We start from the raw sequence: 26,522 nt of genomic DNA, 5'->3' as shown, positions 1-26,522 counted from the left end.
GTCCGTGGGTTCGAGCCCCGCGTCGGGCTCTGGGCTGATGGCTTGGAGCCTGGAGCCTGTTTCCGATTCTGTGTCTCCCTCTCTCTCTGCACCTCCCCCGTTCATGCTCTGTCTCTCTCTGTCCCAAAAATAAATAAACGTTGAAAAAAAAAAAAAAGCGGGTTTTTCCATATCCCGTAGCAGAAACGCGTCTGTCTCCCCCTGCCCAGCCAGGCTCTCTCGTTTCTACACGTTTCACAGGTGGTCCTGCAGCAGCCAGGGGGCGTGGGTGGGGGACAAAGGACAGGGGCCTTGGGCGGTGGGCCTGGGTGGCAGGCAGCTATCCTGTTAGGAGACGCCTCTGTTCCGCTGTGGCAAGGGTGCTGAGTCTGTACCAGAAATGACAAAACCGAACGCCAGCACACGAAACCCCCCAGCCGTCAAACAGGAAGCAGGGCCCAGATAAAAATACCCTCCTTCCTGCAGCTGCAGCCTCCACCACACCGGTTTCAGAAGGTCACGCTCTTAACAGGAAACTCGGCTGCGCTGCGTGGCTGAGTTGGGGCTCCGGGGGCTGAGCTGGTGGGGAGAGAGGCGACAGCAGGCTCTCGGGGCTTTGTGCCCCCGTGTTTCTCAGCAGGCGCAGACATTGAGCCCGATCTGCCCATGGCCCGCCTGGCCACGATGCAACGGCCTACCTTTGATGTGTGTTGATTTCTTCCTCTCCTACCTGGCACCGCGAGGCTTTTATTGTGGGGGGGAAATGACTGCGGTTTTCAACATGCTTTGTGAGCTAAAAAGCCCTGCACCAGGGATCAGCAAACTTTTTCTGTAAAGGGCCAGATAAGAAACACCGTCGGCCGCGTGGGCCACCCAGTCTCTGTTCTGACGGAGGAAGCAGCCAAAGGCAATACATAAACAAACGAGCCTGTGTTCCAGTTAAACTTCATTTACGGGCACTGATTTTTGGCTTTCATGTAATTTTCCTGTGTCATAAAATATGAGGCTTCTTTGATTTTATTCCCCCAACTGCCAAAAATATATATAGAGAGAGAATCATTCTTAAGTTGTAAGCAGTTCAAAATTGCACGATGTTAGCCGTTGGACCATAGTTTGCCGACCCCTGCACAATGCAAACAAAGGGGTTATTATTATTATTGTTTCTATTTAACATCCTACCCAACACAGGAATTTCAGCTTCAGCATTTGCTTCAAGGGGTCAGCCAGCGTGAGACCTCATTTCTGCCCTAGAAATTTCGCAGAAATGTGGTTCTTACCGCTTGGCTCTCATGGTGTGTGGAATGTATCATTTTGTGTTTTAGTGAAATTGGAACATTCTGGTTACTGGGGCGCCTGGGTGGCTCACTTGGTTGAGTCTGACTTTGGCTCAGGTCATGGTCTCACGGTCCGTGAGTTCGAGCCCCGCGTCAGGTTCTGGGCTGACAGCTCAGAGCCTGGAGCCTGCTTTGGATTCTGTGTCCCCCTCTCTCTCTGCTCCTCCCCACTCACGCTCTGTCTCAAACAAAAATTTTTTTTTTTTTTTGAAAAGAAAATTCTGGTTATGAAAGTAGTGCATATGTGTTTTTAAATGCTTGGACAATTCTGGCCACCATAAAATAAAAATCACTGATAACCACTGTTCGTATCTTAATTGTTTTTCCAATAAGCAGCGTGTGCCTGTGTGGAAGGCATTTTTCCTTTCTAATTGAGATTGCATTGAATGTACAGTTTTGATCTCTCATTTTCCATTCTACACTATATATCAAGCAATTTCCTACATCCTTAAAAATTCCTCAAAGATACGAGCTGCAGAATATTCCATCATATGAATGTTCCATAATTTACCTAATCAGTCTCTAATTGTTTAGATGTTGGGTTGCTTCTGGTAATTCTTTATTATAAACAATGTATATAAACAGTGCTGCTGTGAACGTCCTTGTCCATAAATCTTTTTCCGCCACCCCTCCTCTTATCTTTAGCATGTGTATGTGCTGGAGATTCCTCGCAAAAAAACACATAGTTTTGACTTATGTATGGACGATTTTTGTTTCACTGGATTTTGCTTGGTGTATTATGCGATTCACAGGCTTTCTTAACTGATAATTGCTTTGTTCTCCCCACCCCACCGCTGACCCAGGCAGCCACTAATCTGCTTTCTGTTTATGATTTCATTTTGAAATACCTTTTTAAAAAACCACCCTAAGGGGCGCCTGGGTGGCTCTGTCAGTTAAGCGACCGACTCTTGGTTTTATGGACCAACTCAGGTCCATGATCTCACGGCTCATGAGTTCAAGTCCCACATCCAGCTCTGCACTGACACCACAGAGCCTGCTTGGGATTTTCTCTCTCGCTGTCTCTCCGCCCCTCCCCTGCCCTCTCTCTGTCTCTCTCTCTCTCAAAAAAAAAAAATAAATAAATAAATAAACTGAAAAAAAAAATTTAAATCCATTCTGCACCATAGTAATGTTGCCACCCCCACTTTCTTTGTTTTCGCATTTGGTGGTTTATTTTTGAGCATTCCTTTATTTTTACGCTCTCTGTTATTTTGTTGGGATGTATCTCTTGTAAGCAACACACAGATGAATGGTTTTTTTTTTTCTCTTTTTGACAACCAAATCTTCACTGCTTTATAGGGGAGGGTAGATGATTTCATTTATTGTAGTAGATAGTTGGTTTTTGGTCATCTTGCCTTAGGCCTTGTGACATTTATGTTTCTATGTTCTTTCATTCTGTGACTTTAATGAATACTATGTTTTCTTTTATCTTTCCCGTTGGCATAGAAGACAAAATCCCGGTTTTAGTTTCTCTGGTGGTTCCCTTTACAATTTCAAAAGTCTTGTTTAATTTCCTCAGCTAGACAGGTGGAAGCCCAGAGTGGGATTTGCTGGTGTTCTGTGTGACACAGCACTGAGAGACAGAAGCAAGATGCATCGTCTTTAGGAGAAAATTGAGAGCCAGGCAGACAGACAGGGGGTGGGAAGGATGTGGTTATGGGACAGGAGAGTGGAACCAGGGAAAACAGACAGAAGGTTCAAAGTGGATGGGTGGGAGCTGGAGGAATATCCCCCTTCATAGGCAACCTGTTTCCTCTTACTAAATATTGATAGGAATGGGTTTTATTCTTAGTTATATATGGGTGAGTCTCTCCTGTCACTAGTTATGCCTGAAACATCAGCTGTACCTGGAATCAACCACACTAATATTGGTTCTCAACACTTATTAGCTAAGTGAGTTTGAGCAAATCATGGACGTTCCCTGTTGAACGAGCTGATGACAGCACCTAAGTCATAGGATTGTTGTCGTGGTTAACTGGGTTGAGACATGTAGCATCTGGGCATTCTTCTGGGTATTCTTCTGGGTATTCTTCACGCTTGGAAAATATTCAGTAAACGTTAGATATTATTATGATGGCTGTGAAGCCATTTTCGTTTTTATGTATATGCAGCTCCTGTGTGTAGAGCTGGGAATATTTTTATCTGTTACTTGCATGGAGATATGAAATGATTATTTTTTTAAAAATTTTTAACGTTTATTTATTTTTGAGACAGGGAGAGACAGAGCATGAATGGGGGAGGGTCAGAGAGAGAGAGGGAGACACAGAATCAGAACCAGGCTCCAGGCTCTGAGCTGTCAGCACAGAGCCCGACGCAGGGCTCGAACGCACGGACAGTGAGATCATGACCTGAGCCAAAGTCGGACGCTTAACCAACTGAGCCACCCAGGCGCCCCTGAAATAATTACTTTAAAAAATGAGGAACAATAAGTAGACAGAGAAGAGAGGTGATAGAGCGATGGGGTTGGGGCAGCAACAGGAGGAAGTCCCGAAGAGGAGTGCAGGGAGTTTGGGGAGAGAGGGCGGTTGGGGAAAAAAAGAACAGGTACCTTGGAGAGTTCCCAGGAGGCCAAGGCTCTGGAGGGCAGAAGGGAGATCAGGTTCCCAGATCCCCAGAGAAGCTGCAAGGAGAGGTACCGGGAAGCAGTATTCTGGAAGCAGAATTAGTGAAGAACAGGGACCTGGCACAGTTGGGGTCCAGGATGTTCATGAATGGAATGGGGGAAGTTCCAGGGTCATGTTTCCGGACTGGCGGTACCCTCACTTTGAGTCTGAGGTGTTAACAGGCACCTGGGTGGCTCAGTTGGTTAAGCGTCCAACTCTTGATTTCAGCTCCGGTCATGATCTCACGGCTTTGTGAGTTCGAGCCCTACATCGGGCTCTGCGCTTTAAGCTGCGGAGCCTGCTTAGGATTCTGTCCCCATCTTTCTCTCTGCCCCATCCCCACTTGCGCTCTCTCTCTCTCTCTCTCTCTCTCTCTCTCAAAATAAATAAAAAATAAATAAACATTGAAAAGAAAACAGTAAAGAGGCACAGCCTTTGTAGCTTTGGTGGAGAAACCTTACAGACCCACGTCTTCTCTTATGAGATGAGTTAAATTCAGTTCTTTCTCCCTTTGAGGAAATCTAGTAAAATATCCGCTGCTACATTAGGAAGTTATTCTTCTCCCACCCCCACGTTTCAGAAAGACTCTGCATTTGTCACGAGCATTGACTGTGGCTTATTTTGTATCAAGGTTTCCCTGGTTTCCTTCTGTTTATTTATTTATTTAGACTGAATTTTCCGAGAACAGTTGTAGGCGCACAGCAAAAATGAGGGTAGGTACAGAGATTTTCCATATACCCCTTGGAACTACACATGCATAGTCTCCTCCATCATCAACAATCCCCACCAGTGTGCTACTTTGGTTACCATTGATGAGCCTACATTGACCTATCATTAGCCTACAAAGACCCCGGTTTACATTAGGGTTCACTCTTGGTGTTGTGCATGCTGTGGGTTTGGACAAATGTATAATGTATAATGATGTGTATCCATCATTATGGTAGCATACAGACTGTTTTCAGTGTCCTAAAAATCCCCTGTGTTTTGCCTATTCATCCCTCCCCCCTCCCCAACTCCTAGCAACCACTGATTTTTTTTTTTTTTTTTTACTGTCTCCATAGTTCTGTCTTTTCTAGAACATCATATAGTTGGAATCATACAGTATGCAGCCTTTTCACATTGGCTTCTTTCACTTAGCAATATGCATTTAACGTTCTCCCGTGTCTTGTCATGACCGGACAGCTCATTTCTTTTTAGCACTGGATAAATATTCCATTGTCTGGATGTACCATGGTTTGCCCGCTTACCTGCTGAAGGACCTCTGGGTTACTTCCAAGTGTTGGTGATTATGACTAAAGCAGTTATAAATTTTTGTGTGCAGGCTTTTGTGGATATAGTTTTCAACTTCTTAGAGTAGATACTAGGGAGTGTGACTACTGGATTATGCGGTAAGGGTATGTTTAGTTTTGTAAGAAACCGTCAAAAGTTGCTGTACCATTTTGCATTCCCACCAGCAATGGATGAACGTTGACTATATTCATGTGGGTCTGTTTCTGGGCCCTCTATTCTGTTCCGTTGATCTGTTTGTCTCTTCTTCCACCAATACCACACTTTCTTGCTTACGGTAGCTTTAGGGGTAAGTCTTGAGGTCAACTGGTGCCAGTACCCCAACTTTGTTCTTCTTCTTCAATATAGTGTCGGGGCTTTTGTCTTTTTCTATAAATCTTAGAGTCGATGTGTCAGTATTAATAAAATCACTGACTGAGATTTTGGTTGGCATTGAATCTATAGATCAAGTTGGAAAGAACTAACATTTTGACAATATCGAATCTTCCTGTTTGTGAACATAGAATATTTCTCCATCTATTTTTTTTTTTTTTATTTCATTCATTAGAGTTTTGTAGTTTTGCTCATATGGATCATATACATACTTTTCTTAGATTTTCCTGGTATCTTTAGTTTTAGTTTCTTAGGAGAATTTTTTTATTTGTTAATTCTCTCAACAACTATTTGTTGAGCTCTTACTCTAGGTGCTGGATATTCCAGATAAGAAGACAGACAGGATTTGCCTGCACAGAGTTGGCATTCTAAAGGGTCTGCAATCCCTTTTCCTGCGCACATCTAATACTAGATATAAGTGACACATGTGCAGAGGCTTCTGGGTAGCTGATGCGAGTCCCTGTCAACAACTTCTGTCCAGCATGACCATGTGTCTTGGGCATGGAGGTTCTAGAAAAGAAAATATTATAGCTACATGCCTGACATGCCCTTGGCCATCTTGCCTTCCTAGTTTTGAAGGTATCGGGGATGCTAAGAGAGAAACCAGCCTCTTTGTGTAAGTCAAGGAATGAAGATTCTCTCTGAGATTAAAATGTCTATGGCCTGGCCTGGGAGCATTTTTGTTCAGAGCACGAAGTATAGACCAGCCCAGGAGAGGATGCTCAGGCTTGGGTAGAGACCAAGCAGGCTCTCTTTACCACTGCAGTCATCAGATATTGACTGGGATCTCAAACCATCTCAGAGTAGCTAAAAAGTTTACGGTTCCTACTCTCCTACCCCTCCAGCCCTTTCACTAGACCTCCTGGTCTAGTAAAAACACAGACAGATGCATGCACAAATACATCATAGTGTTAAGTGTTTGGGGGAGGGAACAGGAAGCGCATGAGAAGGGTGCCTCCCCCAGCCTCGGTGTCAGCTTCACAGAGGAAGTGACATTTAAGCTGAGACATTTAACCTGAAACCCAGTTAAGAATTAACCATGAAGTGAAGGCTGAGAAAGTCAGGCAGAGGGATAGCCCATGAGAAGGGCACGAGAGTCAAGAGAGAGGGTGGTACATGGTGGTCCTGGAAGGGTCCGGGTGGTTAGGAGGGAAGATGCCAGCAGAGGTGGGCAGAGGCCAGATCATGCAGGGCCCTGGAGGGATCAAGTGGCCAGTGGCCTCCTTCTTTCTTTCCCTGTTTTAAGTAAGAGTCAAACACCTATTGTTTACCAGGTACTGTCCTAGGCACCGTGGGTACAGTAATGGATGAGACAGATACTGTCCTCACCTCGTGGAACCCCCAGGCTGGCAGGGGAACGAGCTCTCAGCAGGGTGCTCAAGGCCACCTTAGAGCCCCTTTCTCTCTCTTTTTTTTAATGTTTATTTATTTTTGAGAGAGAGAGAGAGAGAGAACACGAGCAGGGGAGGGCAGAGAGAGAGAGGGAGACACAGAATCTGAAACAGGCTCTGGGCTCTGAGCCGTCAGCAGAGAGCCCGACGTGGGGCTCGAACTCACGCACCATGAGATCATGACCTGAGCTGAAGTCGGGCGCTTAACCGACTGAGCCACCCAGGTGCCCCCTCTCCCTATTTTTTTTTTAATTGAAATATCACTCACATACCACAAAATTTACCTGTTTAAAGTGTGCAAAGGATGCCTGGGCGGCTCAGTCAGCTAAACGTCTGACTCCTGATTTTGGCTCGGGTTATGATCTGTGGTTCGTGAGATCGAGCCCCGCGTCGGGCTCTGTGGTGATAACTTGGGATTCTGTCTCTCTCCCTCTGTCTCTTCCCCTCCCCTGCTCACGCTCCCCACCCCCCGCCCAAATCAAAATAAATAAATAAACATCAAAGTGTGCAATCTGTGGTCTTTAGTATATTCATAAGGTTGTGCAACCATTACCACTGTCTAATTCCAGAAAATTGTTATCACCCCAAATGAAACCCTGTACCATTAGCCGGTCACAGCCCAGGGCCCCTTGCCCTCAGCCCTTGGCAGCCACTGATCTATTTTCTATCGTTATGGGTTTGCCTACTCTGAAAATTTCGTACAAATGGAATCATACAACACGTGGCCTTTTGCGTCTGGCTTCCTTCCCTTGGTGTGATGTTCTCAGGATTCATCCATGCTGTGGCATGTGTCAGCATTTCGTTCTTTTTCATAGCCGCATAATATTCCACTACGAACAAACCCCATTTTACTTATTTCTCTGTTGCTGGACATCTGGGTGTTTTCACTTTCAGGCAATTATAAATACTGCTCCTAATAAACGTTTGTGGGCAAGTTTTTGTGGGGAAACTTGTGTTTATTCCTCTTGGGTCTATACCTAGGATTGGAATCACCGGATCACTTGGTGACTCTATATTTACTTTCTGAGCCACTGCCAGACTTCTCTTCAGCGGCTGCCCCATTTCACATTCCCACCAGCAACATATAAGGGTTCCGGAGTCCCTTCCTCCTTGCCAACCCTGTTACCGTCTGCCCTTTTTTCTTCCCAGATGGGTCCTGGAGAGAGGCTCCCTGGGGAAGAACAAGGCCTGGCTCCTGGGGCCTGCACTTGGGGATGTGGCTTTGAGGGAAGCCCGGGTCTGCCTTGCCCACCCTCCACCGCGGCTGAGTCACCGTCCGGCATCTTGGGGTGAACCGGCCGGCAGTGGGATGGGCTGCACCAGCCCCTGCAGAAGCCACCATTAGACTTGACTGAATCTCTACCCCCAGCCTTGGGGCGGCTGGGCTTCCCTGGAAGCAGCTATCTCTGGCTGTTTCTGCTCCAGGGAGGGGGGGGGGCAGTGGTGGGTGGAGAGGTTGCAGTCGAGTGAGTTTGGAGGCGTGGTGCATCGAGGGCCCAGGACAACCTTTCTGAGAGTGCTGGTCCTCCTGGCAGTGTCTGAGCAGCAGGCTGGGCGCCCGGCCACCCCGACAGCACCCTGGGAAGGGGGGGAGCGGGAGGGCAGGTGGAGGAGCTGGTTGGACCAGGCTGCACGTGCTGGACCCCGGGAGACTCTGTGGAGGGGGAGCAGCCCAGTGGGTTGGCGTCGCAGCTGGCCGTGTGCCTCCCGCGTGCCTGGCATCGGGTGGGGGGGTCTGCCTAGAACGGAGGTGCAGCAGGGAGATGGACAGAGGATGCATTGGAGCTCAGGCTTCTGTGTCTACCCCAGAGCTGCCACTCACCTGTCACGGGACCTCAGGCTAAGTGTTAACCTCTGTGCCACCGCGTCCCCGTCTGCAGGCTGCACTAAGAGGGTCGCTGTGATGACTATCACGGATCACTGTCTTCATTAACCAGTACTGAACACTGAATGATCGGCGATGGTCCCGGCCCTTCTGGCTTTTCATCCTGTCTGTGGCTCTCTGCTGCATTCACCCTGCTCCTCTCTCTGCCGTCCACGTTCCTGCCCGGGCCCTTGTGTGGCCACAATTTTAGCCAAGCGGTGAAGCGTTCAGCTTTTGGAGGCAGCCAGCCGAGGTCAGAAGTCCGAGCTCTGCCGTTCCCAGACACGTGCCCTTGGACAAGTCCTTTCCCTTGCTCAAGACTGAGCCTCAGTTTTCCCATCTGTGAATTGGGGGCAATAATAGCAGGCAGGTGATACTAGCCGGTCGTTAATCCTCATACTGGATCAGGAAGACTAACGGATTGAAAGACAAAGTGCTTAACGCCGTGCCCGGCACAGTTAGGGCTGGCTGCACAAAGAGCAACGGAAGGTGTCAGGCAGAGGGCGTGAGGTCTGGGACCCTGGGCAGGAGGGGACTGATGGGTGTCCGTGCCCGGCCTGGGAGTGGCCTGAAGGACGCCTGCAGTCAGCTGCCGGGTCCGGCTGCATTGCCAGTGGAGGCTCAGGGAGGGATATTTGCTGCTTCATTTCTGTACCAAATCCGTATTGTGGCTTTTCAGTTCCTGAGTCCCACGCCCTGTGGTGTGTGCAGGGCTGTATGCATGTCCCCAGGGTTCCCTGGTCCCAGGGGCAAGCAGCTCTGTGGGCCCTCCCCTACCCCCCCTCCCCCCGAGCAATCTTCCCTTCCTCCCTCGCTTCCTTCCTTCGTCCATTCACACAATAGACTTGCTTTTTAAAATTTTTATTTTTAAATAAAAATTGAGGGGCGCCTGGGTGGCTCAGTCGGTTGAGCGTCCGACTTCAGCTCAGGTCACGATCTCACGGTTTGTGAGTTCGAGCCCCGCATCAGGCTCTGGGCTGATGGCTCAGAGCCTGGAGCCTGTTTCTGATTCTGTGTCTCCCTCTCTCTCTGCCCCTCCCCCGTTCATGCTCTGTCTCTCTCTGTCTCAAAAATAAATAAACATTAAAAAAAAATTGAATATATGTAAGATATACAACAGGGTGTTGATCTAGAGAGAGAAATGATTAATAGAGTGAAGCTAATTCACATACCCATCTCCCTATATAGTTACCTTTTTTTTTTTTTTTTTTTTTTTAGATATTGGCCAAAGGGCACAAAGTTTCAGTTCGTTATATGGAATCTAATGCACAGCATAGCGACTATCGTGAATGCTTTATTGGGGCGCCTGGGTGGCTGAGTTGGTTGAGTGTCCGACTCTTGATTTCAGCTCAGGTCATGATCTCGCGGTTCCTGAGATCGAGCCCTGCGTTGGGCTCTGTGCTGACAGCATGGAGCCTGCTTGGGATTCTCTCTGTCTCCCCCTCTCTCTCCGCCCCCCGCCTGCTCTCTCTCTCTCTCTCTCTCTCTCAAGATAAATAAATAAACATTTAAAAAATAATAATCGAAAACTAGAAATTTGCTGAGGGAGCAGATTTCTGGTGCTTTTGCTACAATAATTTCTGGAGCCCCTGCTGAGAGCCGGGCTCCCTCGTGGAGCCCAAAAAACTAAAGAAAGAGTTGTATAATCATTGTAGACTGATCAGCCTGTATTCACAAATCGGGAGAGGCACTGCTGCGGAGCTGAAATGCAGAAATGCAAGGTACTATGGGAGTGGGTAACTCAGGCAACTTGCCCGAGACTGGGGTGATCAGGGAGGGCCTCTCAGAGGAGGTGACGTTTCAGCTGGAATCTGAGGTTTGAAGAAGAGTTCGCTGGCCCAGGAGTGAGAAGAAGGAGGGCTCCAGCCACAGGAACCTGCACGTGTAAAAGCCTGGAGGAGCTCTGTTTTTGTTTTCTTTCATTTTGATTTGGTAAATGAAAGAAGCCAGCGGCCACTGAATCGGTCACTGAGGGATTCAGGGAGGGGCAGAGACTGCATCACGCGGTGCCTCGGAGGCGGTGGAAGGATGTGGCCTCGTTGCTGGGCGCTGGGTGGAAAAGGAGGTGAGAGGGGGCGGGGAGAGGGGAGGAGGGCCGGTGAGTGGGTGCCCCACAGACATGACTGTGCAAGTCACATGGCCGGGCGGCAGCTGCTCAGCCCCAGAGCGCCCCCCGCAAGTGTGGATTGCCCAAGGTCCGCCTCGGTGGACAGACACCTCTGTCCTTCTGTCCAGGGCCGGGAGCAGGTGCCACACAGACCAGCTCGAGGTCAGGCCGTCTGCTCTGTGGGGCAGAGTGGGTCAGGTGGCAGAAAAACCACCAGCTCATCAGCAGTGATTTCTCCCGGCAAAGGCAGCCGCCACCAGCTTCCTGCCGAGATGGGTCCCTTCAGCCTCACTCGCTACAGCTGGAGATGGAAGGGAGCAGACGGCCCTGCTTGGCCCAGATTCCAGCCAGATTGCCAGGGAGGTGTGGGCGGAGCGACAGGGTGGGTGCCAGGAGCAGGAATACAGGAGAGGAGGGTGGGAGCCACCTCCTTGCCATCTCAGGGGGACCTTGCTTGCATGGGGGGCGGTGGGGACCCCCTCGTTGCGGTCCTTGAGCCAGCAGAGGCTTGGAGCTCCCTCGACAGAGATGCTTCTGTCTTTTACAGCCAGGCCAGGAGCTTTTGAGAAACGCGAGATGTTGACGGTTTCATCCCCAGCGCCCGGCGCCTGGCGGGACCAGGCGGGAGCTCAGTGGTTGTTTTTTATTTGTGTTTTAAAAATAAGGGGCGCCTGGGTGGCTCAGTCGGCGGAGCGTCCGACTTGGGCTCAGGTCATGATCTCACGTCCCGTGAGTTCGAGCCCCGCGTTGGGCTCTGTGCTGACAGCACGGAGCCTGGAGCCTGCTTCCGATTCTGTGTCTCCTTCTCTCTCTGCACCTCCCCTGCTCACCCTCTGTCTCTCTCTCACTCTCAAAAATAAATAAATATTAAAAAAATTTTTAAAAAATAGTGGCAGTAGCTTTCGGGAGATGAGCCTGGAGGGGTAGGGAGACAGGACTGCTGGGTACAGCTGAGCAAGCTGCACACTGCACAACTCCAGAGGAAGCCATTCCCCTAGACCGTGATGAGAGGAATGCAGCCTGGGAATTGTGCAAGGTGGTAGCCCTGTAGGCGGGACCCCACCATGCAGGACCTTGAAGCCCAGCAAACATTTTCTGTAAAGGGCCAGAGAGTAAATATTTTAGTCTGTGTGGTCCATACAGTCTCTGCTCTGCGACTCAACTGTGCTGTTTCAGGGTGAAAGCAGTCATTGGCGATATGTAGATAAATGAAATGTTTCTTGTTCCAATAAACAACCTGATCTACAGAAACAGGCTGCCTGCCAGATTTGGCCCTTGTGCCATAGTTTGCCCACCCCGGTGAAGGGCACGAAAGGATTTTGAACTTCATTCTAAGAGCAGTGGGGAGCCATGAGAGGGTTTAAACAGGAAGTGAGAGGTGCAAGTTCGCAGTTAACACGGTTCTGAAAGACCTGACTGTGCCCCCAGGACCTGCAGTGTTTCTTCCGTCCTGTGTGTGGATCACTCTGTTAGTGCTGGTTCCCACTGGCCTCAGGGGCAGAGGGGAGCAGCCCCGTGGTCAACAGTCAGGGCCTCAGAGTCAGAGGACCTGCTTTCCTCTGCTTGGTCTCCTGTGACTATGACCCTTTGTCTCTTCTTCTCCACGAGGGGAATCGTTACGGACAGGAGCCCCATGAAGGAAGATGGTTCTGCACAGACCTGGGGGCACAGGAAGAGCTCAGTAAGGAGGCACTGTGGATGTAAGAATCCTTTTTCTTGCTGAACCGGAGGCAGGAAAGCCCGGTCGCGCCCTGGGCGCGTGCCGTGGGCTCTTTGCTCCAGTGAGCTGTGCCCAGAGCCAGGCTCCCAGCTGGGGCAGAGCACACTTCCAAGGACACCGTGGCTCATACATGCGAAGGGCTCCGTGGAGATGGGGGTGATGCTTCGTACCTCTTGGGCTGAAAATAACTGCCCGCCATGGGAGTGATTCCTCATCTTGGGTTCCCAATAATTCCTCCACACGGACGCTGCTTTTGGCAGCTGGTGTTTCATTTCTGTCTCCAAGAGTGTCTTCTGGACAGGGAGCCTGGTCCCCCCCACCCCCACCCCGGCGCTCCCCGCGGGATTTGATGGCTTGCCTCGTATAAGCAGAACCTTCCCAGAATCCGTCCTGTACAGGGGCACAATGGCCACTTCTGCTCTCCCAAAGGCCACCAGCCAGCCCCACGGGCTCTCCACTGGCCCCTGGATCGGCAGGCTGGGCCTCGGTGATCAGTGATCTTGCCATAACTCTTACCTGCCCCGAGGCTGTGGGGGTCACCACTGCAGGGTGGTCTGATTTGCTCAGAGCCGGAGAGGCTGTGTCCTTGGGCTGAGCTAGGGGGCTGCCGATTAGGCCACGGTCCAGGAAGAGTGGCTGAGGACTTACCGTGTGCCAGGCCTCGGGGAAGGGGCAGTAAGTGGCAGGTCACCGTCCTGCCCTTTTGGGGCTTAGTGTCCTATGGCAGACAGACCCAAAGCCCCTAATGACCCAGATGGTTATGTAATTTCAGTTGTGAAAGGCTATAAAGTAGATACAGAGGAGCTGTGGGTGTATGCTAACAGGGGAGTGCCTCGTCTGGGGAGTTTGAGCTGAGACCTGAAGGTTGAGGAGTGAAGCAGGTGTGTGTGTGTGTGTGTGTGTGTGTGTGTGTGTGTGTGTGCGTGTTAGGGGCAGAGGTATGAATGAAGCTGGATGGATGGATAGCGGATGGGTGGATGAATGAAGGGACGCGTGGATGGATGAGTGAGTCTTCCAGGCAGTGGGAACAGGCTATGCAAAAGCTCAGAGACCAGAGGATGCAAGGTGACCCTGTAACTGATGAGAGACCATTGTGGAAGGTGTTTGGAGTTTAAGGAATGGGACTGGAGAGGTAGGTAGGTAGGAGCACCATGTACCGCTGAGCAAGTTGCGCACTGCTCCAGGGGGTGCCGGTCTTATAGATGGCGGTATGAACGGTGCCCCCTGGGCTGTGCAAGATGGAGGCCTGCAGGAGGGAGCCCATCATGCGAACACCGTATGTCTTAGGAGGGGTTTTGGACTTTGTTCCCAGAGCACTGGGGAGCTATGGAAGGCTTTTAACAGTTGGCGATGGGGCTCATTTCCATTTATAGTGCCCCAAAGCGGCGCTGTCCAATAGAACTTTCTGTGAGGATGGAAACGTTCTATTTCGGCACTTTCTAATACGGTAGCCACGTGTGGCTTTTGAGCACTTGAAATGTGGCCAGAGTGACCAAGGACGTGACTTTTGAATCCTTATGAGTGTAAGTTTAAAAGGCTATAGGGGCGCCTGGGTGGCGCAGTCGGTTAAGCGTCCGACTTCAGCCAGGTCACGATCTCGCGGTCCGTGAGTTCGAGCCCCGCGTCAGGCTCTGGGCTGATGGCTCAGAGCCTGGAGCCTGTTTCCGATTCTGTGTCTCCCTCTCTCTCTGCCCCTCCCCCGTTCATGCTCTGTCTCTCTCTGTCCCAAAAATAAATAAAAAAACATTGAAAAAAAAATTAAAAATAAATAAATAAATAAAAGGCTGTAATAGCCAGATGCGGCTGCTGGCTCCATAGTGGACAGGCTGCTCCAGAGACTGAGACCATATCCCCGCCCCCAGACTCCTGCCCTGCTGGAGACGTCGCCGCTTGCCAGAAGGCTGGGCAGAGGCCTCAGACTCCCCCCTCATGTGGACCTCAGCTCACCCTCGGGCCCGGGAGGCCACAGGCCTGTGGTTCTAGGAACTGGGCCTGGTGAGGGTGGAGCTGAGGGGCCGCGTCCATCCCGGCTGTGCCTGAGACCTCGTCTCTTCCCCTGCTCCCACCCCCCGGGCGTGCTGAGCCGGTATCCGTCCTGCAGAAGCAGCGGCCGTGTCCCTGCCCTTCCCAGATCCCCCCTAGTTTCCCCACAGCAGCTCCTCATCTGTATGGTGGAGAGCTGTTCACACTTGCCTCCTGTGCCCAGGACGTTCGCATCAGGACCTGGGCGCGGTGGGTCTTACCTGGGCCCCCCGCACACCTGCTCACTCCTCTGCCCTCCGTTGCAGTGCGCTATTTCCTGAAGAACAAGGTCAGCCCTGATCTGTGCAATGAGGATGGACTCACAGCCCTGCACCAGGTAAGGCCAGGTCCTTGGACCTGGGGTCCCTGGATCCCCGCGCCCCAGCGGAACGGTCACGCCATCTCCCGGCCTTTTCCTGCCCGGAACCCCCAGGGCGGAGGGGAGGAAGGGCAGCCTCAGCTGTCTCGTCTGAAAGGCTCTTGTCTACTTGGGAGATGCGCGTGTCTGTCACCGACACGCCCACGGAGCCCCTGGGCACACGTGCGTGCGGCACACGCACAGCCTCCCAGCACAGGGAGCCTTTGTCACCGCGTCCTCTCTGCCCAGCGAAGGGCTCGACAAACAAAGCAAGTTTGTTCTGAGCTTGAGGTTTACGAAGCATGTTTGTTCGCACCCGCCGAGGCCTCCGTCCACCCTGGTGGGAAGGGTGATCGACAGGGAGGCCACGTGAGCCGCCTAGGGTCGCACAGCCGTGGTCCGTGGCCATGAACCAGGTGCCCTCGTGGCCCACATCCTTTCCGGGGCGGCGCGATGGGCCAGCCCCCCCTTGGCCCGAGAGGGGCTGTTCTCGCTGTCATCACTCAGCTGGGTGCTGCCAGAGCCTCCTAGCTGGTCCCCGGCATTCAGTTGCCCTGCTGTGTTTCGTTCTTCCCGCGGTGGCCTCAGAGATGCTCGGGCCAAAAGTCTGATGTTACTCAAAGCACTCTTGGTGTCCTCCCACATGGTGCCTCGAGGCCTGGCCCCTGACCAGTGCTCCATGCTCCCTGCCTCTCCGGGCTCCAGCCGCATGGCTTTTCTGTTCCTTCCACACACTGGCTCCTCCCACCACGTTTCCCATGGCGTGTGGGGGTGTGCCCTGGTTAACCCCCGTGTGCAGCAAGAGCCTGAGAGCTGTGCTATCGTATAGTGTCCTTTTCTTCTGAGCACCTTCTCCGGTAGCCATTTTAGCCATTCGATGCTGGCCTCCCTCTATCCAGACAGAGCCCGTGTCTCCTGCCCATTGGTACGTCCTACCATCTTTCCCCGTGCTGGTATACAGTCAGTGCTCGATATGTGCGTGCTGACTTGAACACACGGAAGTCTCCGGTGCCCTGGCCCAAGTTTTTGAGCAGGTGGGACTTGCACGCAGTCTGGCAGGTGGGAGCCCAGGCTGCCTGAACCCCAAGCTCTCTCCCCGAGAGCCTCTCCATGAGCTCACGAGGGCAGGAAGGGATGGACGGAGACTGGCCGCTGCCCTACCCGTGAGCCCCACCCCCAGCCATCAGCCCAGTGGCTTCCTATCTGTCCTTTTGGCTTCTCTTCCGCTCCGCAGGGCTTCATTCACCCACTAATTCTAGCTGTGTGATCTTGGGCAAGTTACGTAAGCTCTCTGTGCCTCACTTTCCTCATCTGTAGAATAGTAAGTGCCCACCTCACTGGGCCGTTGCGAGGATTAAACGAATACGCATGACAGCCCTTCAAGCGTCTCCTGACGCTGCATAAATATTAGGCGGCATTATCGTTAGTGCAATTTGTCACCTCGTTCGCTTCTGTGCAGAGCCACTTATGTGAAGTGTAGTTGATCCTCTCAACAGTCCTTTGAAATATTATGGTTCCCATTTTATAGCCCAGGAAACTGAGGCTCAGGGCCGGCACTGTCTAGTAGAATTTTCTAGGGTGATGGGATGTCCTGTGCATCTGCACTGTAAGGGCGCTAGCCTCGCGGGGCTGTGCGGCACTCGGAATATTGCTCTGAGGATTGAATGAGGTCGTCTGTGGCCCAAAGTTAGCGAGGTGGCCCTAGCGGCACCTCAGAAAGCACCAGCCAGGGTTATTTGATAACGTGACAGGCTGTTATTGCCACTGCCCGGCTGTCATTGCTGTGTCACTGCGGCTGCATCCAACACAGGCTGGAAGCGCCTTCGCACGCCTGGTAAAGGCGTGTGGCTCTCCTCCCCTTGGCAACAGGGAACCTTCGGGGCTTGTAAACTGGGACTCATGGATTGACGAGGAGGAGCTCTGTGGGTTGAGGGTGTGGGAAGGGGGGCGACGGGGAGGCAGGGAGAGATGATGAAGCCGCATCAGGGCAGTGGGGCTGGGGGCAGTGATTTAGAAGGTGGCATCCACACCCCATGAGAGATTGGATGTGGGCAGTGAGGGGGCGGGAGGAGTCATCCAACCGCAGGTGCCATTTCCCACCTTGGGGAATGTAGGGGAGGAGGCCTGCCCACCCCACCACCTACCGCCCCAGCGTGCACCCCAAACCCAGCCCTTCCTCTGGCCGAGCCTCGGAGGTGCAGGCTGGTCCAGTCCCTGGGCATCCCTCTCGTAAGGCTGCAATTCTGGGTGCGCAGTCCCCTCCCCTTTCAACCTGAGCTCCTCCGCTACCCCGTCCTCACGTTTTCTGTAGCCCTAAGGGTGGGTTCTCTGGCCCGGCTGTCTCCTGACACCAGGGGCTGACCTGCTCCTGCTGTGGACAGGAACTCCCCAGACCCAGCTCCCAGTGACAGGGGCCCCTTGTAGGTCCCCACTGCCTCCCTCCAGTGCCTTTGGCTCCCTCTGCTGGCCGTGCTGTGCCACTGCATGGTTCTCTCCACCACCTGAGGCACACCCCTCTGGGGTCACACCTCTGCCCCACTTGTCTGGAGAGATGCCCTCAGACCCAGCCAACTCTAGACAGGCTGGAAAGAGATCTCTGGCATTATCCGCACAAACGGTTGCTCTTTTCCCACACGTCCTCCTGGCACTGAACCCTGGCTCTGCCGGGGATGGGGTGGGGGGCCATGAGACCACCCTATCCCCAGCCCCATCGCCACGTAGGGCCATGGGCTCCCAAAAGTGCCCCTGATCCTTCTGCTGGCATCCAGTCACTTCTCCCCATGTCCACAGATAGTCCTGTCGGCCCAGCCACCGTCGTCTCTTAACTGGATGATTTTGCCATAGCTTCTCCCTGTCCCCTCTCCTCAAAAAGTGTTCACATGCAGTCTGTTCTCCACATGCACCCAGAGGAAGGGTTTTTTTTTTTTTTAAAAACAAGTCTGATTATGTTGCTCCTCTGAGTATAACTCTGCCACGTCTCCCATTGCACGGGGACCAAGCCCTTCCCTGGATGGGGCAGCACTGAGCACAGATGCCTGCTTTGTCCCGGGCTGGCTTCTCCATCCCGGTCTATAGAGTGACTCCCTGTCTTCTTCCTCCTCTATCCTCGCCTCTGTCCTCTCAGGGCCCTGGCTTGAGGCCCCCCTGTCCCCTTGGAATCGTTCACTCTCTGTCCCTGGAGTTTGGGGGCTCCGGTGGCTGTCAGAGGTCTTTGTCTCCCTGGGGGGCTACGGGTTCCTGAGCCTTCCCTGTCCCCAGGGCTGACCTAAATGTGGACAGGCCAGAGCATAAACCTGGCTGTGTCCTTTCAGGGACTCTGTCAGGGTCCCCAGAGCCCTGATGTGGAGGAGGGTTCTTTGCGGCGGTGGGGGGGGGGGGGAGGCTTGGTTACTTGGGGCTTAAAAAAGAACAAGATTTTTTTTTTTTAAATTTTTTTCAACGTTTATTTATTTTTGGGACAGAGAGAGACAGAGCATGAACGGGGGAGGGGCAGAGAGAGAGGGAGACACAGAATCGGAAGCAGGCTCCAGGCTCTGAGCCATCAGTCCAGAGCCTGACGCGGGGTTCAAACTCACGGACCGCGAGATCGTGACCTGGCTGAAGTTGGACGCTCAACCGACTGCGCCACCCAGGCGCCCCAAAAAAGAACAAGATTTTGAAGCCTCATTCAAAATTTTGTTTCGTTTCCACCACTCACAAAGTATTTTCTCTCTGCCCCTTGGATTTTTTATATTTCACTTATATTTTTATCTTGAATGTTATTAACTTTCTCGTGGGGAAACCGAGGCTCAGAGAGGCTATGTGGCTTGCCCAATGTCACACAGTGTGTGAGTAATGCAACTTGATTTAAATGCAGACAGTTTGGCTGCACTGTCCTTCTTGTGGCCTCTCGAGGGGAACCCCGCAAGGGCCGGGGCCCCGCTGAAGCTGACCCTGTGTCCCCCCTCACCCCCCACAGTGCTGCATCGACAACTTCGAGGAAATTGTCAAGCTGCTCCTTTCCCATGGTGCCAACGTGAATGCCAAGGACAACGAGCTGTGGACGCCCCTGCATGCCGCGGCCACCTGCGGTCACATCAACCTGGTGAAAATCCTCGTTCAGTAGTACGTGACCCTCTCTTCCCCAGGGACAGCCTCCCCTCTGCCTTTGGTGGTTTTCTATTTGTTTTGTTTCTGCCTTCCACCCCTTCCCCCCCCCGCTCCCCTCTCTGTCTCTCCTTTTCCTCCTGCGGTGACATTTTCTCTGTCTCTTGTGGTGCCTCGTGTGTCTGTCTTTCTCCCCATGCCCTCCCTTCACCTCTGTCTCTGTTTCTCTCTCTCTTCCTCTGGCTCCCAGTTCCCTTCCTCCCTCCACCTCTGTGTTCCTTTCCCACTCTTGTCTCTCTCTCTCTCTTTTTAATATAATTTATTGTCAAATGGGTTTCCATACAACACCCAGTGCTCATCCCAACAAGTGCCCTCCTCCCTGCCCGTCACCCACTTTCCCCTCTCCCCCACCTGCTCTTGTCTCTTTTCAATCTGTCCCTCCCTGTGGTTTCCCCCCAAAATATTAGCACACGACATAAAAACTCACCTTTCTTGCATTGCAGGAATAATCCCGATCAGTCTTGGTGTGAATCCTTTTAATATGCTGCTGAGTGGGGGTTGCTAGTATTTTGTTAAGGATTTTTGCATCCGTGTTCACAAGGGATATGGGTCTGTAGTTTCCATTTCCTGGAGGGTCTTGGTCTGGCTTTGTATCAGGGTAGCATTCTCTTTTTTTAAATCTCTTTTTTTTCTGTCTCTGTGGGTCCATGAGTTTACATTCATCTCCTCTACTCTCTTTGGGTTTCGTTGCCATTTTTGGTTTCTTTTGCTATTAAAAAAAAAAAACAACAACAAAAAAAAACATACTTGCTTCCTTGGCCCTGCCTCTCAAATGTTATTTACATGCTTTTCTTCAGGACAGAACCTGCTTTGAGGGGCACCACGTGGCAGTGTTTTTCCTAGGAATATGGCCATTTCTATATATGCTGTTCTGAGGGTTCTTTCCTGCCCTAGAAGGCTTTCCAGTCTGCTCAGGTTCTGTAGACACACAGAAAAGACAACATTCAATTTTAAATTATCGCACATCTGACTGAGCCGCGGGGAACATCGAGTGGCCACAGCCTGATCAGTGATGGTGCCCAGAGGAAAAGGGAGTGCCAGCCGAGTACAGTGGGTCCCCAGCGCTGATCTGTACCAGAATCATGTGGGGCGTGGGTTCAGAATACATAATCCAAAGCTGCACCCCCAGAGACTGTGTTTCAGGAGGTCTGGAGCGGAGCCCAGGAAGCTGCAATGTATTTCGGTGATTCCCCGGGTAATTCTGCAGGGCATCTCAAGATCGTGTGTGGGAACCACTGGGCCAAAAACCAGATTCTGCCAGAGAGCCCCAGGGCTCTGTCCTGCCCCTGTCCTGTCAGCCTTTTGGGCCAGGACTTGGGAGAAGGTCAGGGGGAGCCGGTGGACAAGGACTGAAATAGAGCCGGGGTTTGAACCTTGACCCTCCCGCATGCTTGCTGGGTGACCTTGGACAAGTGACTGTTTCCCCTTGAGTGAGATGGGTCCGCAATAACAACTCAAAAGGACTAGCACGAAGGTTCACTCAGACGATGTGTGTATAGGGCTTAGATCAAGCCTGGCTCTAAGCAGATGTGTGATAATTTGTGCCGTTAGTGTTATTTGTACTATCGTCACCAAGGAAGACTTTGACATCTGTCCTCAAGCGCCTGTCTGCTGGCCCAACAGAGCAGCAAGCTGGGGGTGGTCTGCTTGGGACAGCTTTCCTGGGAGCTCCCGTCAGAGGCCCCCGGGGATCCTGAAGCTGCCGTCCTGGCTGGGGTGCCCCAGCGAGGCGGAGGGGCAGTGGGTGCTGGGGTGCCCAGTGGGGTTGCGGGGGAGAGGCTGGGGGCGGCGGGGGCGAGGCAGCCAGACCAACCCTAGCCACCCCTCCCCGGCCCTCACGCTCACTCTTTTTCTGCAGTGGGGCCGACTTGCTCGCCGTCAACTCAGATGGAAACATGCCCTACGACCTCTGTGAGGATGAGCCCACCCTGGATGTCATCGAGACGTGCATGGCGTACCAGGGTAAGGGCGGGGTACCAGGGATGGGCACAGGTGAACGCGTTAGCTGGCTGCAGGCCCACCTCATGCTCCCCGCTCAGGAAGTAGGATGGGTCCTCGTCGTGGTTGTTATCCGGGTGACTAACAGGACGAGGCCACAAAAGGCCCCTGGAAAACGTGCTGTGCAGGAGGGAGGCACTGTTCTCATCACGTCACCCACACGCGCGGGCGGCCTCAGCTGGCCTCGTCTCCTCTTCGTCAGCTGTGACAATTCAATTCAATAAACACTCACAATAAAGATATATTCCCCTTTGGAAACATAATCGAGAGTCAAGAACATTCGCGGGTGCCCGCTCTGTGCCAGGCACCACGCTGGCTGCCAGGGGCCGGGATAAACAAGATGTGGGCTGTTCTCAGCTCACAAATGAGCTGCAGAGAGGAAACAAATGTGGCAATCAGAGACCTGCCTGCCCCCACCACCCCGCACGCATATTTCTGAAGGCCTCCTTGCAAAGAAGTCTCAAATCCAGACCCTTGACTGCAGTCTGAGGTCCGGCCGGGACCCTGCCGTTGAGTCTCCTTCCGGGTTGGGGCAGTAGCCACCGATGTGGTCGCTGGCCCGGGCTCTCCCTATTCCTCTGCTGCAGGGGTCCTTCACTTTTGTACCAGTCTGGTGAATCCAGGGGCACCTCTTCAGGAATAGTGCTTTTAAATGCGGTTCTCAAATTCCCAGCATCATAGCGGAGATCAGTCATGTTAAAACATGGCTACCAAAACATTTTTAAACGTGTTACGTAGAAACTTCGTTAATTCACGAAACAGTAAGAAAATACCTGCAGTTTTCTGTTGGTGACGGTCACGGGCACCTGCTAATTCTGTGGATTTTCCCCACGTCCCCGGTGGAAGGAAATAACTGTATTTCATTTCATGGTTGGTGATAATAAACGTGTAATTTTCTCCCCCCCTTTCGAGTGTATAGACCTCCCCTCAGTTCTGCCCAAGAATGTTTGATTTGAGGGACATTTCTGTAGAACACATCACTTTCGCCTTTTTAAACACCATGAAGTAACTGTCAGTTACGCTTAGACTTTTAGTCGGAGAGTCAGGCTATCGAATGTTTGTCCGGGTCCTTCCACTCCAGTTTATTCAACTTGCCATTCAGAAGTTACATGTTCGCTAATTCATTCATGCCCGTAACAGAAATTCATTAAGCATTGAGCCCTCGTGCTACAGACACAGCCATGGGAGAGATGAAGGGAACTAACAGAGAGACCCTGGTCAGACAGGTGGTCGAGGCAGGGGGGGCGTCAGCAAGGGAGGTGATCCCGGCCAGACCTGCAGGATAAGACAGGGCCAGCCGACTGAGCGGTTGCAGGCAGGCAGGTGGATGGTAGGGATGTCTGGTGTAGAGAGACGGAATATGTAGCAGTAACCAATCCTATTTAAGTGTCTCCTGGGCTCCAGGCACGCATGGCCCTTGATCTTTGGGCCAGTGCACGGTGTGCGTGTTCACTGGGCCTGGGAGACAATGACCCATGGGCATGTCTGTCTTCTCCCTTGCCCGCCAGACCTCGGGGAGCAGGAGCCATGCCTCGCCCTTCTGCCCCGCCACCCCTCCCCGCTCAGGGCCTAGGCCTGGGGTGCTGACTCAGTGCCCCCCCCCCCACCCCATGCAGGCATCACCCAAGAGAAAATCAACGAGATGCGGGCAGCCCCTGAGCAGCAGATGATTGCGGACATCCACTGTATGATTGCAGCGGGCCAGGACCTTGACTGGATAGATGCCCAGGGTGCCACACTGGTGAGCATATGGGCCCGGCGGGTTTGGGCTGGGGTGGGGAGGGGCGTCAGCACCGGAACCAAGACCAGCTGTGGCCGAAGTGGGCCAGCACCTGGTGGAGGTTAAGCTTATACAGTTGGGGCCTTGCACCTCCTCCAGACGGCTTTGGGGCCAGAGTTGGCTCTGGAATATGGAGAGTCAGCAGAGCGGGGGGGCTCACCCCCTTTGAGAATCTGGCCACTTTCAGCTGGGGCTGGGAGTCAGGAGCCCTGCTGTCCGCCTGTTCTGTGTCTAAGTTCCTCCTCTACTGCGAGCTCTAGGTGTCCATCCTGAGCTCATGATTTCCTCCTCCTCCAGGGGTGGCTGGTGCCATCATTCATCCATCCAGTCGACACAGACCTCCGTGCCACATGCTTTACTAGACTTTGGAGAGCTAGAACAGTGAACCTGCTCTCTCAGATCTGCCTGATTGGCTCCATTCATCCTTTTGGCTCGAGTGTCAGCGATTAGAAACCTTGACCTCTCTCCATAGGCTTTCATAGGACGATGCAGCCTAGTACTGGGGAGGGCCTGCTTCTGAGGCTCTAAACTGAAAACAAGAGCAGGGCCTGGGAAGCCCGGATGCCGCCCCCCCCCCCCCCCCCCCCCCCCCGCCACAACCCCTGCTGATGGCTGGACCCTGGCCTGGGCTTGGGGTCCGTGCTGGTCGTAAGCACTCAGGAGTCTCAGAATCTTGAGCTGACCAGCTGTGGTTCACCAGCAAGACCCCTCAGTGCCTCTCAGGCCTGACCCGGTGGCCCAGGTGTGGTTACTGGGCTTCCCCCACCGGGTTCCTGAGCCCCACCCTCTGCCTTATGCCTTTTCCTGTTCACTGGGTCCCTGCTCAGCCCAGCGCTAAAAGATAGAGTTAGGTAGTGAGACCGAACACGGCAGTATGAAATCAAAGCTAAGCTGTCCCAGGGCATGGCCCACCCTGGCTGGAGCTCCTTTGGGTGTGTGGCTGGGCCCTTTAGACACATGGGTCTTCTCTTGGGCTGAGGGCTGGCCTCAGGGTGGCCCAGACCACATGGGCCAGGCCCCTACTGGGTCTCAGGTCATCCCAGTAAAGCGGGGATACGAACAGCACCTTCCTCACCAGGTTGTTGGGAGGAATAAGTGAGATTCTGCATATAGGTGCTTAGCACAGAGTCTATAAACTCTCAGTGGATTAACATCTTTTTGAGTTTATTTATGTGTGTGTGTGTGCGCACGTGTGTGTCTGTGACAGAGAGAGAGAGAGTGAGCGAGCTCAGGGGACGGGGGAGAGAGGGAGAGAGAATCCAAAGCAGGCCCACGCTGTCAGCGTGGAGCCTGATGTGGGGCTCGAACCCACGAACTGTGAGATCATGACCTGAGCTGAGAGCAAGAGTCAGACACCTAACCAGCCAAGCCGCCCAGGCGCCCCAGTGTTATGGCTATTCTAGCAATATCACTCTCCCAGTCGTGCCATTTTCTTCCCAGCCAAGTATGAGGCCCCACAGTTTGTAATGTCTGGCTGGCCTGCTCGGTGTCCTTCTCCACAACTGGCAAACTATGCGTTTGTAAATCAGATGATTGTTCTAATTTTCATGTATGCCTGTACCGGATCACACCCCGGGTTTATTCTGAAAATTAAAAAAATAAAGGAAAACCTCTATTTGCCGGAACCTCATAGCAACCTTACCCCGGGATGGGGCAGCGTCTGACCATCAGGGCTGTGTTCTGAAGGGCCACTTCCTGGGGTCATGCCTTCTCTGTCCCACTGACCGGAGCTCTGTGGCTGCAGACCTCAGCCCCGCCAGAGCTCTGGCATCCTTGGGATCTCAGCTCTATCTCCCACCTTGGCTGGGCAGTTGGTTTCTCTTTGCCTCATCTCCTTACTCCTTCCTTTCTTCCCAGGGTGCACCTTACCATCACTCATGGCCCTCCAAGACAATCACTTATTGTTTGTCATGCGCTAAGCACTTTATATATTTTCTGGAGGTCAAGCAGATGGGATATTTGTGGTCTGCAAGGCGGCATCCATCCCCAGAGGCCTTGAATGGTGCTGGGTAGAAGAGTTGTGGCCTCAACATGAAGCTTTCCCTTGTTGGATGTGTTGGTTACCTATTGTTGTGTGACAAGTGACCCCAACACTTAGCATCTTAGAACAACAGTAAATATTTGTTATCTCACATGGTTTCTGTGGGTAGGGAATTGGGAACAGCTTAGCTGGGTAGCTCTGGTTGGGGCCTCTCATGAGGTTGCGGCCATCTGAAGGCTTGACTGGGGCTGGAAGATCCACTTCCAAGATGGCGCACTCACATGGCTAAGAAGTTAGTGCTGGCTGTTGGCCGGAGGCCTCAGTTTTTCACCTCCTTACAACCTCTCCTTGTGGCTGCTTAAGGGTCTGCACTACATGATGGCTGATTCCTGGAGTGATTGATCCAAGAGAGCCTAAGGTAGAACCAGCAATGCCTCGTATGACCTCACCTCAAATCACACACCACCACCTCACAATGTCTTGTTTGTTAGAAGCGGGTCACTTGTTCTGGCCCACATTCAAGGGGAGAGGAATGAAACTTCATCTCTCAAGGGAGGTGTGTCAAAGAATTTGTAGACGTTTTAAAACCACCATGTTGGGCCTCTGAAACCCCTTCCTCAGAGCTCAGCACGTGGTAGGGACTCAGTAAGTGCTGTTGCCTTAACCACAGGGGCTCTCAGACCCACCACAGGATGGAGAGTGGCCTTAAGAATGCTTTGTAATGTGGCTGGATTTCCGACTCATTCTCTTCCATTCACTGCCCCCCGGAATGAGCTGGGATTTGGGAAGAAGTGGGACTGGTGCCCGTAGGGAATGCTCACGTTCCTTCTCTCCTTCAGCTGCACATAGCTGGAGCCAACGGGTACCTGCGGGCAGCCGAGCTCCTCCTGGACCATGGAGTGCGTGTGGACGTGAAGGACTGGGATGGCTGGGAGCCCCTGCACGCGGCCGCCTTCTGGGGACAGGTAACTCTCCGCCGTCGGGCTGGGAGGGAGGGCACGCAGGACCAGCCCGCTGTCCTTTGGGCTGGCAGAGGGTTCACAAGACCCACCGAAGGGGTTGACCACAGCTAGTTTGTGGGATAGGAAAGGACCTTGAGAGTTTGCAAAACCATTTGACAGGTTGTGTCCTAAGAAGATGATGATCACATTTGCCAAATTAGAAAATTCCTCACATTTTTGATTTGAGTAGTTTCTCCTTTTGTTTCCCAGATACAAAACTCTGATTACAGCTGTTGCCGTCCCTCCTTGGATTCCTGACAGCTCTAGATTTACAGCTGACTCCTTCTTCTTCTGTCCCTTGGCATGGCCCAGGCATGCTGGAGGAGGTGTCAAGCCCATTGTGTGGACAGGATTCCTGGCTCCAGGGGGCAGAGCCTTCCCTGGGAACCCGCTCTGCCCCATCATTCTTTATGTCATATCCTGAGAAACATTGGGCGCTCTTACTACCTCCCAGGCTTTTTGAGCCGAAGGGGAACGTGGGCTTCTTCCTGTTTCAGATGCAGATGGCAGAGCTATTGGTGTCCCACGGGGCCAGTCTCAGTGCTAGGACATCCATGGATGAGATGCCAATAGGTGAGT

The 26,522-nt window shown here is 52.5% G+C and overlaps 1 protein-coding gene across 4 annotated transcripts in view; it reads left to right on the top strand.

Annotated features, from left to right (window-relative positions):
- Positions 1–26,522, top strand: part of PPP1R16B (protein phosphatase 1 regulatory subunit 16B) — a 102,342-nt gene that overhangs the window by 61,760 nt on the left and 14,060 nt on the right. For 2 of the 4 annotated variants that reach the window (XM_045444612.1, XM_045444613.1), the window contains 6 exons: positions 14,946–15,016; positions 18,996–19,141; positions 21,042–21,145; positions 22,798–22,922; positions 25,782–25,907; positions 26,441–26,516. In XM_045444612.1, the coding sequence (XP_045300568.1) occupies positions 14,946–15,016; positions 18,996–19,141; positions 21,042–21,145; positions 22,798–22,922; positions 25,782–25,907; positions 26,441–26,516 (648 nt within the window). Of the gene's footprint in view, positions 1–12,555; positions 12,638–13,646; positions 13,790–14,945; positions 15,017–18,995; positions 19,142–21,041; positions 21,146–22,797; positions 22,923–25,781; positions 25,908–26,440; positions 26,517–26,522 lie in introns of those variants that run through there. The other 2 variants (XM_045444614.1, XM_045444615.1) reach the window with 2 other exon arrangements.

The sequence above is a fragment of the Leopardus geoffroyi genome, chromosome A3, assembly GCF_018350155.1.
Source record: "Leopardus geoffroyi isolate Oge1 chromosome A3, O.geoffroyi_Oge1_pat1.0, whole genome shotgun sequence".
In the NCBI taxonomy this organism is placed as follows: domain Eukaryota; kingdom Metazoa; phylum Chordata; class Mammalia; order Carnivora; family Felidae; genus Leopardus; species Leopardus geoffroyi.
The sequence above is the reverse complement of the archived record's forward strand: the minus strand, read 5'-3'. Positions and strand labels throughout refer to the sequence as shown.